This window comes from Diadema setosum, chromosome 2 (assembly GCF_964275005.1).
Source record: "Diadema setosum chromosome 2, eeDiaSeto1, whole genome shotgun sequence".
NCBI lineage: Eukaryota > Metazoa > Echinodermata > Echinoidea > Diadematoida > Diadematidae > Diadema > Diadema setosum.
The window spans coordinates 13710-27401 of record NC_092686.1 but is presented as its reverse complement, the minus strand read 5'-3'; the positions used below and the strand labels follow the sequence as shown (position 1 = coordinate 27401).

Genomic DNA, 13692 nt, shown 5'->3' with positions numbered 1-13692 from the left:
AAGGCAAGAAAATAGCGTTTCTCTGGCCCATGATTCTCCAACTTTCAACAGAACAGATACGTGTCCGAAGATTTGGATTTAGCACCACAGCTAGACTCCGCCCCTAGCAACGAGGGATCGTGATCTCATTAGTCAGTGCGTGGCATCCAGGTTGCTGATTGGTTGTGCGTAGACCACTGGCGCTAAGCTTGAATGAACATTGCGGAGGTCACTAGTAAACCTTCTACTGTCAAGCCGTGAAAACTGTCTTGCTTCCCCTTGATCATGATAGCGTCGGACGAAAACTTTGAAGGCAGTTTACTCGAAATGCTGTTTTCTAAACCACTCGACATGCACTAATAAAATCATTGATATCTCCACAACCGAGTACTTTTATGAGTCATGTTATATACCACATTAAAGTGGAAGAGTAATGTTATAATGTCATGTCATTTTCAGAAAATTGTCCTCCCCCGACTTTCGGATCCTTCTGTTGCAGCAGATCACATATGGTTCAGAAAAAAAGTGCTAATATCTCAATTTCAATTTGGTTTAAGCTGCCAAATTTTGACAGTGGGTAGAGAAACTCTCCCAGGTAAGACAAACTTAGGGTCAGCCAACCCACATGACTAGGTCTATTGCATAATTAAGTTTAATCTGCCACTTTGTGTGGTTTTGAGCTGGGTGGTCATACAATATATATATATATATCACTATCACTCTGATTTTTGTCTATGCTGGTGCATGAACTTCCACTCACATGGGAGCAAGAAATTGTAATATAGTAAAAGCGAAAATTTTCATGCATTTCACGTGACCAGAAATTAGCACAAAAACAAAAGCACATGAATGTCTTTGCTTGTTGTATGTACCACTACATGGATGTAATGTTTTGATTCTGCAAAAATCAAAAATAAGCGAAACTGATCTATTAAACTCGTCAGTGTGCCAAAAAAAAAATAAATAAATACTCGCGCAAAAATATCTACAGTGACATGTACTTACCATACAGAACCACTGATATCAGTTTGATATTACAGTATATTACATTATCGATGTTGGTACAAAAATGTAACTATTAAAGCATACAGTACGTGGAGTTTGCATTGGGTAATCATCACAAATGACTTAATGTGAATGCCTGATCTGAGACTAAACTTGATTGTTGGTATACACATGCAAATTACAATCTGAGAGTTATTTGAATACTAAAGAGTTAAATATTGACAAGTCTGTTCCCTCCAAGATTTGCATTGTTTTATTTGCTAGCTCCTACCACTGGTACATTCATTTGTGTAAAGTGGAGAAGGATTCAGACAGGTTGGTTGCTTCAGAGATCACAAGATAAACCTTTGACTATTTGTTGTGTTTTTTAATCTGTAAAGCAGGTACAGTACTCACACAGGCAAATCTGCACTGTAATAGGATTGCAAACAAACACATTTTTTTCTTTGGGTGCAGCATTGACTATTTGATATTCACTCCTAGAGAGTTCAGCACACAACCATGTACTCATCTAATAAAGTTAGTATCATGGATCTAGTAGCTTGTATGCATGCACAGAATGAAAATATGACATTTCACAACTTTTAGAAACTATTTTTCAAATTTATGTGTGTGTGTGTGTGTGTACGTAAGTGCATTTGCATTACAGGTGATCCTGCTTTGATCTGGTATTGTAAAGAAGATTATATCTCCTGAGGACGGACAGTCAACTGTCCGAAACGTTGAGTCCTTTCTTAAGCTCTTTTATCTCTTTGGTTCACAGTCCTTTTCAGGACTACACACACTCCAGAAAGAATACTATCACTCAATTCTTACCTCTTATCCGACTTTCTCTCTTTCTTTTCTCCCGTCATTCCAACAGTCCTTCTACGGACTACACATGGTGAACCGCAAACCAAGTATATCTTATGTACTACACCATGCAAACGCCTTCAATCAAAAATCAACTATGTCAAGAATTTAGCAATCTTTATGATGTGCTCATGCTAAACTTTCTAATGAAGCAACTGAAAGAGAAATTTATGTTGAAAAGCCTTTGACAGTAAAAAAAAAAAAGAAAAAAAAAAAGACTCTCCTCCCCCCATACTGTGGATGTTATTCAACAACCACTGCACAACACATACCCAATAGACAGTAAAGACTTGATATCTGTGGCACATATTGCTATTGGTATAGTGATTGCTCCACATACTTTTCCTGACCACTCATGGTCAACTTTGGTCGAGTTTGCAAAATTGTACAGGTCTCATTGTGGCCTTGTCTTTCTGCCCTACTTCTCTGTCACAGGTGAAGAGTACAAACACCGGCACGTTTCACTTGAATACTCACAACAAGGCAGGCACAGCATACACAACACCAGGGTCATACAATGTCTAAATATCAGGATGTTACGTACATGTGTACCAAGTATTGTACCAGACTTTAACCAGGCTGATTCAAATCATTTGAGAAGAGAGAGTGTGATAATACGTTTCATACTGCCAAAGAACAGAACTACCAATTATTTTATTGACAGAGATCATAACATTATCATCATCATCTACAAACTATTATTGTACAAATCACTGAGAAATGTTACTCAAAACTTACTTAATATCAGTTTGTGAAAACAATCCGAAATGTAAATCTAAGGGCACTGAACAATTTTGTTCTTGACATCTTATTTGATTTTAGTCATATAAATGGAACTGTTGCCATTTCATTGGGAACACTGTCAATGCAATATTGCAATGATGCCATAACACAAACCTATGACACTGAGTAAATGTTATGTACACTATTAGGCCAAGTAAAAAAAGAAAGTAGTTTCTCGTCCGGGTTTTTTGAGCAAGGCCATGAGGGAGGTCCTTACTATTTGATATCTTACTATTTTTTCGAGGATTGTCAAAATGAAAGTAATATGTGTTTCTCGTCCGGTAATTCTGAGAAAGGTAACGAGAGAGGGCTTTACTATTTTCTATATCCAATTTATGAAATGAAATATCACTCTGGTAGCTGTGTTATGAGAGACCAGGTCGCAAGTGTATGTCTTGCCTGCACTCTGTGCATTTTCAAACAAATATATATATGTACCATACTTGAAAAGAAACTTCATGCATGCAGAAATACATTTGCTTTTTCTTTCCACTACAGATGTCAAGGGAAAATGACCATCTTAAAACTGGTATTAGTGTTGTAATGGCATTTCTGATACCAGTGTACTTGCAATTCTGATGTATTGTGCTATTAATTGAAACAGGTATAAAACATGTCTTTCAACAAATGTACGACTGAAATAAATTCCATGATATTCAAAACACTGCTTTATTTATCATTGGTGTTTGTGACTTTTTGTGTCCACACAGCTGGTATGTATCTGCATTCCTTCACAGTACAATTGTAGCACATTCAACTGGAAACTGGCTTGTACAATTGCAGATGGATGTCAAAATGATACCGATATGGCATTATGGCATTAAACATTTAAAGATGTTTCTTCATGTTCTAAAAAGACATTTGATAATCACTCATCATTTGGATGATGAATGATTGTATAGGCCTACCACACTACAGATGATACGACTCACGGCCGTGTCCGTGAATTTACATCGTAAAGAAAAGTATCCCGCAGAAATACGAGACAAACCAGAATCCGTGGAAAAGTTATATATTTTGTAGATACACCCATTTAATAATTCTACATTTGCTGGAAAAGCGCATTCATTTTATCTTCAAAATCTAACAATACATCGCCGTCAGATGCAACGTTACAGAGCAGAGTGTACGGGCCTCTTCACAGCTACAGACACGCACACTTTGCCAATAAACGGTGCGGCACGGCCACTGCATTACCGTACCTTCCGACACTGCACGCACATGCACATAGTCACAATGACAGGAAAATGTATACAAACTCCATACAATCCTCACAAGCATTTGTACAGTACAATTCATCCGCTTAAAATATGAGAAACGGGGAAAAATACGAACAATGCGCGAAATACGCGTGGAATATCAGCGATTGTTCCCAAAAATGTTGCCGCTATCGCGTTCACGACGTACCGAGTGCGCTGTACATCACAGCCCAGGCCCGCCCACGGCCCGCCCATCCAACTACAGTACGACTGCTTTGTGGAGCAGTGTGAAATGCATGCGTTATTACATACGCACTACAGAAGCTACAGCTGTACTACAGCTAAGTAGAGGACGCAAGGCGTAATTAGAAATGAGACATCACCATTGGTAGGTGAATATTATTGTCAATTTCCTTTTTTCGGCGGCCGAAAAAATAGTAAATATCAAAAAAGTCGATTCGGCAACTGAAAATCGATGCGGGCGGGGAGCGGGCCGGGACGAGAATTAGTGAATTTTTTGGTATTTTCAGCGCCATTTTGAAAATAGTAAATAGTAAAAAAATTGATGCGGCGGCCAAAATCGATGCGCACGAGGACGAGAAACTGGTTTCTTTTTTTACTTGGCCTTATGTTGGAGAAAATAGAAGAAGATTGGATTTAGCATCATTCTAAAGTTGACAAAAAATATGCCATTAAAGACGATGTATATTGTACTGTGGAATCCAAACAGTAATGACAAGTCACTGATGATTTCAAGTGCAATGGATCACTGGCAATGAACCTGCGATGTGTTTTTCTTTCTCTCCAATACTAAAGAGTCAAATAAAAATATAGCAAAAGCAAAACAAAACAAAATGATACAAAAATATTACCAGCAAGTCGTAGGTCAATTATTTAAACAATTTCCAGAAACAAATACCAGCTAAAATAATGTAGTCTCTGGAAATACAGGCTAAAGTTTTACTTTTAAATGCATGACCTCCAACTACAGATATATTGTAGTTTACCCTTCATCTGAATAAGATTGTAAAAGAGATTTGAATCTACTTCTTATCATACAGACTGTTCATACAGATCTCATCAGAGGGCCTTCACATAGAAAATCAAGGAAATATCAAAGTTATTGCTTTCAGGTACAGAATACTGACATAACTGATTCTAATGATAATATTCAGATGAGCCCCACTCTCCCATTAGCCCCACTCTCCCATTTCTTAAATGATAATGCTTACGGCAACTATAATACAATATGAATGAATTAGATTATTTTGTTCAGCATGTTTGTCATGATTACAATCCCCAGTTCATGCAATCATTAGGTGCAGTCAGAGTGGCAAAAGATTGAGAAGTTTAATTGCGAAGTCTTCACGATCTTTAGTCATCCGGTCACACTGGCAAAAGATTGAGAAGTTTGGCGGGGGTGGCATGGGGGGAGTATCCCTTGTTGGAGTGTGAAGAATCATGAAAACTTTCATGGGAAGTTTGTGGTCACAGTGGCAAAACTCCAAGAATAAGATTATCTTAAAGATTGTGATCTTAAACTTCTTGATCTTTTGCCAGTCTGACCGTGCCTACTGTCACTCCCACTGGTACCATTCACACAAAGCTGCTAAGATTTACACAATGCATGCAATCTCCACCTCTCATGCTGATCCACAAGATGATATGCTTGGGAGAAACAACATACCTGATACCCAGGGAGTGTTTTATGAAGGAGTGATTTGGATTGAACTTGAAGTCATGCATGTACATGTAAGTCCCCAAATCATGCGTAACTCCCACAGTCATGTGTAACTCTTTGCACGGCTTTAAATCCTGTTTCACAAAGGTCTAAGCCACGCGTAACTTTACACATGATCTAAAACCATGCGAAAGTTTGTATTTTAGACTTGCGCTATTTTAAAAGAGTGAATTTTCACTGTGAAGACTAAAGTTCAACAGCCAAGATCAAAATCCTGTTATTTTCAATTTTTAACCAAAATACGGCTATTTAGGCTACCACGAACGATTTGAATAACAATTAATTACTGGAATTTCATAACTACATGTATGAACCTTAAATGTGGAAAATCAATACACTACATAGACTACTTAAAGAATCATCAGCAGACAACCTCTGGCTCATAAGCTACTGTACACCCTGTAGACACCTGTAGCGTGCATGCTTTGCTAAATTTTTAAACCCAGTGTACCAACTGTACTGATCACTGATATGTACAATGTATTATAAAAAGAGTATAAAGTTGCAACTGATTGACAAATTGCCCTACATCGACGTAAATAAGCACTGAATTGATCAGTGTTTTAGTAGTAGCCATGATAAAAAATCATGGGCGTACATACTCGAGCAGGATTCGAACCCACGACCTCCTGATCACCGGACAGGCGTCATCTCCACTAGACCACCGAGCTTTCGCCCGACAACAAGTGTTGGTTCTAATCCTTATAGCGTGCAGCGGGTACTGCTTTTGTTATTCAAATTTATGAAGTTCTTCCGTCGAGATGTTTTCATTGCAACTGATTGACAAATTGCCCTACATCGACGTAAATAAGCACTGAATTGATCTGTGTTTTAGTAGTAGCCATGATAAAAAATCATGGGCGTACATACTCGAGCAGGATTCGAACCCACGACCTCCTGATCACCGGACAGGCGTCATCTCCACTAGACCACCGAGCTTTTGCCCGACAGCAAGTGTTGGTTCTAATCCTTATAGCGTGCAGCTGGTACTGCTTTTGTTATTCAAATTTATGAAGTTCTTCCGTCGAGATGTTTTCATTGCAACTGATTGACAAATTGCCCTACATCGACGTAAATAAGCACTGAATTGATCAGTGTTTTAGTAGTAGCCATGATAAAAAATCATGGGCGTACATACTCGAGCAGGATTCGAACCCACGACCTCCTGATCACCGGACAGGCGTCATCTCCACTAGACCACCGAGCTTTCGCCCGACAGCAAGTGTTGGTTCTAATCCTTATAGCGTGCAGCGGGTACTGCTTTTGTTATTCAAATTTATGAAGTTCTTCCGTCGAGATGTTTTCATTGCAACTGATTGACAAATTGCCCTACATCGACGTAAATAAGCACTGAATTGATCAGTGTTTTAGTAGTAGCCATGATAAAAAATCATGGGCGTACATACTCGAGCAGGATTCGAACCCACGACCTCCTGATCACCGACAGGCGTCATCTCCACTAGACCACCGAGCTTTCGCCCGACAGCAAGTGTTGGTTCTAATCCTTATAGCGTGCAGCGGGTACTGCTTTTGTTATTCAAATTTATGAAGTTCTTCCGTCGAGATGTTTTCATTGCAACTGATTGACAAATTGCCCTACATCAACGTAAATAAGCACTGAATTGATCAGTGTTTTAGTAGTAGCCATGATAAAAAATCATGGGCGTACATACTCGAGCAGGATTCGAACCCACGACCTCCTGATCACCGGACAGGCGTCATCTCCACTAGACCACCGAGCTTTCGCCCGACAGCAAGTGTTGGTTCTAATCCTTATAGCGTGCAGCGGGTACTGCTTTTGTTATTCAAATTTATGAAGTTCTTCCGTCGAGATGTTTTCATTGCAACCGATTGACAAATTGCCCTACATCGACGTAAATAAGCACTGAATTGATCAGTGTTTTAGTAGTAGCCATGATAAAAAATCATGGGCGTACATACTCGAGCAGGATTCGAACCCACGACCTCCTGATCACCGGACAGGCGTCATCTCCACTAGACCACCGAGCTTTCGCCCGACAGCAAGTGTTGGTTCTAATCCTTATAGCGTGCAGCGGGTACTGCTTTTGTTATTCAAATTTATGAAGTTCTTCCGTCGAGATGTTTTCATTGCAACTGATTGACAAATTGCCCTACATCGACGTAAATAAGCACTGAATTGATCAGTGTTTTAGTAGTAGCCATGATAAAAAATCATGGGCGTACATACTCGAGCAGGATTCGAACCCACGACCTCCTGATCACCGGACAGGCGTCATCTCCACTAGACCACCGAGCTTTCGCCCGACAGCAAGTGTTGGTTCTAATCCTTATAGCGTGCAGCGGGTACTGCTTTTGTTATTCAAATTTATGAAGTTCTTCCGTCGAGATGTTTTCATTGCAACTGATTGACAAATTGCCCTACATCAACGTAAATAAGCACTGAATTGATCAGTGTTTTAGTAGTAGCCATGATAAAAAATCATGGGCGTACATACTCGAGCAGGATTCGAACCCACGACCTCCTGATCACCGGACAGGCGTCATCTCCACTAGACCACCGAGCTTTCGCCCGACAGCAAGTGTTGGTTCTAATCCTTATAGCGTGCAGCGGGTACTGCTTTTGTTATTCAAATTTATGAAGTTCTTCCGTCGAGATGTTTTCATTGCAACTGATTGACAAATTGCCCTACATCGACGTAAATAAGCACTGAATTGATCAGTGTTTTAGTAGTAGCCATGATAAAAAATCATGGGCGTACATACTCGAGCAGGATTCGAACCCACGACCTCCTGATCACCGGACAGGCGTCATCTCCACTAGACCACCGAGCTTTCGCCCGACAGCAAGTGTTGGTTCTAATCCTTATAGCGTGCAGCGGGTACTGCTTTTGTTATTCAAATTTATGAAGTTCTTCCGTCGAGATGTTTTCATTACAACTGATTGACAAATTGCCCTACATCGACGTAAATAAGCACTGAATTGATCAGTGTTTTAGTAGTAGCCATGATAAAAAATCATGGGCGTACATACTCGAGCAGGATTCGAACCCACGACCTCCTGATCACCGACAGGCGTCATCTCCACTAGACCACCGAGCTTTCGCCCGACAGCAAGTGTTGGTTCTAATCCTTATAGCGTGCAGCGGGTACTGCTTTTGTTATTCAAATTTATGAAGTTCTTCCGTCGAGATGTTTTCATTGCAACTGATTGACAAATTGCCCTACATCAACGTAAATAAGCACTGAATTGATCAGTGTTTTAGTAGTAGCCATGATAAAAAATCATGGGCGTACATACTCGAGCAGGATTCGAACCCACGACCTCCTGATCACCGGACAGGCGTCATCTCCACTAGACCACCGAGCTTTCGCCCGACAGCAAGTGTTGGTTCTAATCCTTATAGCGTGCAGCGGGTACTGCTTTTGTTATTCAAATTTATGAAGTTCTTCCGTCGAGATGTTTTCATTGCAACTGATTGACAAATTGCCCTACATCGACGTAAATAAGCACTGAATTGATCAGTGTTTTAGTAGTAGCCATGATAAAAAATCATGGGCGTACATACTCGAGCAGGATTCGAACCCACGACCTCCTGATCACCGGACAGGCGTCATCTCCACTAGACCACCGAGCTTTCGCCCGACAGCAAGTGTTGGTTCTAATCCTTATAGCGTGCAGCGGGTACTGCTTTTGTTATTCAAATTTATGAAGTTCTTCCGTCGAGATGTTTTCATTGCAACTGATTGACAAATTGCCCTACATCGACGTAAATAAGCACTGAATTGATCAGAGTATAAAGTTGTAGAGCAATAGTAGTAGTAACTATTTTGTACATAATGTAGCTTTCCAAAACCATGCAAAACAAAACTCTCAAATAACCATACACTTTTGGCAGACACAGAGCAAAATGTGACTGCAAGGATGCTATTTTTCACTGGGTAACTTCATAGCGACTCTCATCATTCAGTGTTTCATTGCCAGTTTTATGGTTGTTGTTTTTTGTTTGTTGTTTTTGTTTTGTTTTTGTTTGTTTTGTTTTTTGCTCCTAGTGTAAATCATACCAGATATGAATAATCATGCATTTGGCAGACCCCAAAATGTCCTATAATGACTAACCTGCAGGAAATAATTTTTCAATTCCAATTTAATTCCAGCAATTTCAGTTGATGAAGACTATTTCAAATGGTATCCCATACTGCTACACAAAGGATAGTTTGTGTAGCAGAGGTATAAAAAAAATTGCATAGCAAATTGTGATGCAATACAAGGAGAATTAACTGAAAAGCAAGATATTTTTGTGGCATGAAATAATTGCAAACTGTAACTGGTATTCATTGCATATAGTGTAAACAAGAACTTTCACATGCATGTTATTTTCATGAATCTTGGCTCTCGCAAAGTTTGCGAGAAAATGCACACATACAAAATTTTGGGTTTCATAGTATTCCCTGAACTGCTACTGTATACGCCAAATATTTCGCGAGGTTTTTATTTTCGCGAATTTCGCGAGTCAGGTCCTATTCGCGAAATTAAAGACACGCAAAAATATTGACTCTGATCCCGATGTGAATGTGACATACGCGTGTACCCTTCTCCGTTCAGTACAGGACTCCACGATCGCGAATTTAACCACTCGCGAAATCGTTGGGAATGCCCGATTCGCAAAAATCTAGACTCGCGAAATATATGGCATATACAGTATTTCTACATGTACACATGTACCTTTCTATACCCATTGTGTACATGAACTACACTTAAAACTTGTCCTTGGCTTCATTCATAATGTTGATGTCTTGCAGTAAATGATTCACTGCGAAGATTTTATAGGGCCTTTTCTCTCTTTATTTTTTTTTTTCCTTTTGCAGACCTTGTTTTAAGTCTGTGTTGGACTATGGAATAAGTGCTGGAATATGCTGTAATCAGCTGTGCCATTTTTACTTTGAGAATGGTTCTGTCACACGAGATGTAAAGTTACAAGTATTTTGCTTGCCACATACAGCACAAAGAAAAACAACCTTGGGGAAAAATGAGTTGACTGTGTGAATGACCATTCCATTCTATGAACAACCCTATGAGACTGTCTGCTAGCCACTGTACGGTATTAAATGGCTTCATGAAAACCCCTATCCTGGAGTTTAAATTGTGGTGCAAAAAGGACTATGATTTACTGGGTATAAGCAGCTTCCTATAAGCACAGGGTTTGCATACATACTGTAATGCACCTATAGTATGCCTGAACTCTTTACAGCAAACACTGAGCCTACTTTGTCCAAGGATTCCTTTTGTTGCTGTGCATACAATGGTTGTGGCTCATGGGTGGACTTTGCATAATCACTGTGCACTGGTGAATAGTCAGCATAGACCGAATATTTTGCTGGACTTTGTCATTATAGGATGTGCATATCAAACACTAAGCATGTAGAAAAAAAAAATCACTGTTAGAACACATTTTCATGTGACAGCTTTATAACAACCCTGAAAAGTTTAGATGTTCAAAGCCAAAAAACTACTTGCTCTGACTGTAAATATATAGGCAATACAGAGCATGAGTCAGCATTATTCAGTATGATCATGACTAAAATATTAAGGTTCAACTGATGGAGTCACAACAGTCTTGAACTCATGTTCAAGGCCTTTTGAACTTCAATATTCCTTGCCAGTACACCAACATGATAATGTGAACAGCTGACATAGCTCGTATATGACATACCAATGAAGATAAACTGTATATTCTTGTTCCAAAAAAACAAAAACAAAAAAGATCATACCTTTTCCCTTTCAAAAGCATCTCTGAATTTGTTGTGGTTGTAGTTTGCTTCATGGGTGAGTGGCAAAGCTCCCAAGTCACTCATTTCCAGGGGGCGTTTGTAACCGAGCCTCAACAGCCAGTTCAACCACCAGTACGTTACCTGGATTTATGTGAAAAAGAAAACATTTTGATTCAATGGCAAAATCTTTCTTTCAGTTGCACATATGTCTATTTAATAACAAGAAACAGAGTTTGCACATTGGCTGGGAGCACAAATGATTACTTTTGTATTCTAGAATTGACATTAAATGTTTCACGTACAGAATATCACTGAATCTCACATTAAATCCTTAAAGACTAGTTCTGAGTATACTTAACTTGGGAAGTGTCTATGGGAAATGTGTGTCAAAGCAAAACCAGCTTGTCCACAATGGGTTAAATTTTTTGTGGAAAAAAATACTATTTTGAAAATATTCATGAATTTGAAATGCATGAGGGCCCCGTTTCATTAAAAAAAAAAATGTTAAGGATAGCAACTCTTGCTGGAATAGTAACTTCCAACAGCAACAGCCAATCAGGAAGCTGGGTTCTTGTTGTTACTGAGACAATTGCCATTCCAGTTAGAGATGCCATCATATCAACTTACCATGAAGTGGGGCCCTGGTGTGCGTACATAAGAAATGAAAAAATATTTTTGATATTGGACTCTGTGACATGATATCCTAATTTACTGACACCAATGATAGAAATAAAAATAGAATCATAGTGAAGCTGCTTTGGAAAGATTGTACTGCCTATTCATTAATGTGATTCTTACCTGAGAGAGCAGGTTTACATTCCGGTCCATGTAGTACATGTCCATTCCTTTCAGGTCTCTAGGAAGACCTTTTTCCCTGCCTCCATCACAGCATCCACACATCTGAACATGGCGGGAAAAGAATATCGCTATGCTAGATGCTTGTTACTAAATCACAATAAAATACCTTCTCCATAATGTGAATTAGTAACTTTGATTTAGCTTTAACATGATATGACAAAATGGGCATACTATATACAGTATATTGCCCTCAAAGAGACTGTCCATGGCTGCTAGTGCTTAGCAATCTAAACAATTCAAACAAATGCACAAATTACATACATTCAATGGCAAATGCCTGTTTGTGGGCATAGAAAAAAAATGGCAATATCATTTCTGGACGCTTCGACCATTACTGAAATTTTGAAGGAAAAAAACAATTTTGAGTTGTAAGGATTTGCAATACAAAACAAACTTTTAGGATAATTTCTTTTTTTTTTTTAATTTGGAAGCATGCTGAAATGGTCTTTTAGACTTTGTACTTTAATAGCTACACACTATTTTAAAAGCCACATGTTATCAACACAGGACTTACATTGACCCTGACGATGTTGAGTTCCAAAATGAGGATGAGGCCATAGATAACGAGAGTGAGGACAGTCAGGTCAAATCGCATGACCTCATATCCTGTTTGGCCCATACTGATCAGATTAAAGAGAACAGCAACCTCTCCCAGGATGGCCACAACCCAGTAGAAGATGAGGACGAGAGACATACTAGCACACTGCCATAATTCCATGTTGTGGTAAAACACCAGCGAAACAAAGGCTGTGACAAAGGCCAGTATGGATGGCGTGTAGAAATGTGGCTGCGTTGGCTGACCAACAAAGAGCTCATCGGTCAAGATGCCCTCTGCAATGGAGGTCAGGTGTGTGATCAGAAGCAGGAACATGAGAATCCACTTGAAGGTGTGGCCATCATATCTCAGGAGGTATCTGGTGTTGATGTTGCGGAAACCTGTGCAGCAGCCCATGATGAGCAGCAGCAGGGAGAAGATGACGAGAAAGGCAGCATGGGGCGTGGCATCCAGGGCGTCTGTGAAGCAGGTGTTGTTGGCGATGTGGTCCTCATTCCAGGCAAAGCCATCAAAGAAAGCCAGATCAGAGCTGTTGACCCCACAGAACCACTCCCATTTGTCTGCTCCCATGGTTACTAATCAGTGTAGAAACTGATGGCAATTACCTGACAGGATACAAATGAAATTCAGACATGCCCTCAAATGCCTCATACAGGTTGGAATTCATTTTACTTTAGATTGACTGCATTTAAGAGACGATTTGACATCAGCCTCTGTGGTACAGTGAAACCCCGTTATAACGAGTTCGGTTATAACGAGGAACCGCTTATAACGAGGTGATCGCGTCGGTCCCGTTTTCCTTTGCGTGTAAACCTATGGCAGAACAAATCGGTTATAACGAGTTCGGTTATAACGAGATTCCGGTTATAACGAGGACAATTTCGGTGCATCATGTCAAAGAAAAACATAAGCAATTTGATCGGATATAACGAGGTTCCATTTCTTGAGTAAATTGCCGCTTTCAAACA

At 39.6% G+C, this 13692-nt stretch overlaps 1 protein-coding gene across 1 annotated transcript in view; it reads right to left on the bottom strand.

The window, feature by feature from the left end:
* The window catches only part of LOC140238514 (ATP-binding cassette sub-family C member 9-like), a 65391-nt gene extending 52097 nt beyond the window's left edge, over positions 1–13294 (bottom strand). The window contains exons 1-3 of the mRNA XM_072318421.1: positions 12683–13294; positions 12109–12210; positions 11311–11451 (exon numbers count right to left, since the gene is read on the bottom strand). Coding sequence (XP_072174522.1) covers positions 11311–11451; positions 12109–12210; positions 12683–13294 — 855 coding nt within the window. The remainder of the gene's footprint in view (positions 1–11310; positions 11452–12108; positions 12211–12682) is intronic.
* Positions 13295–13692: the final 398 nt, after the last annotated feature.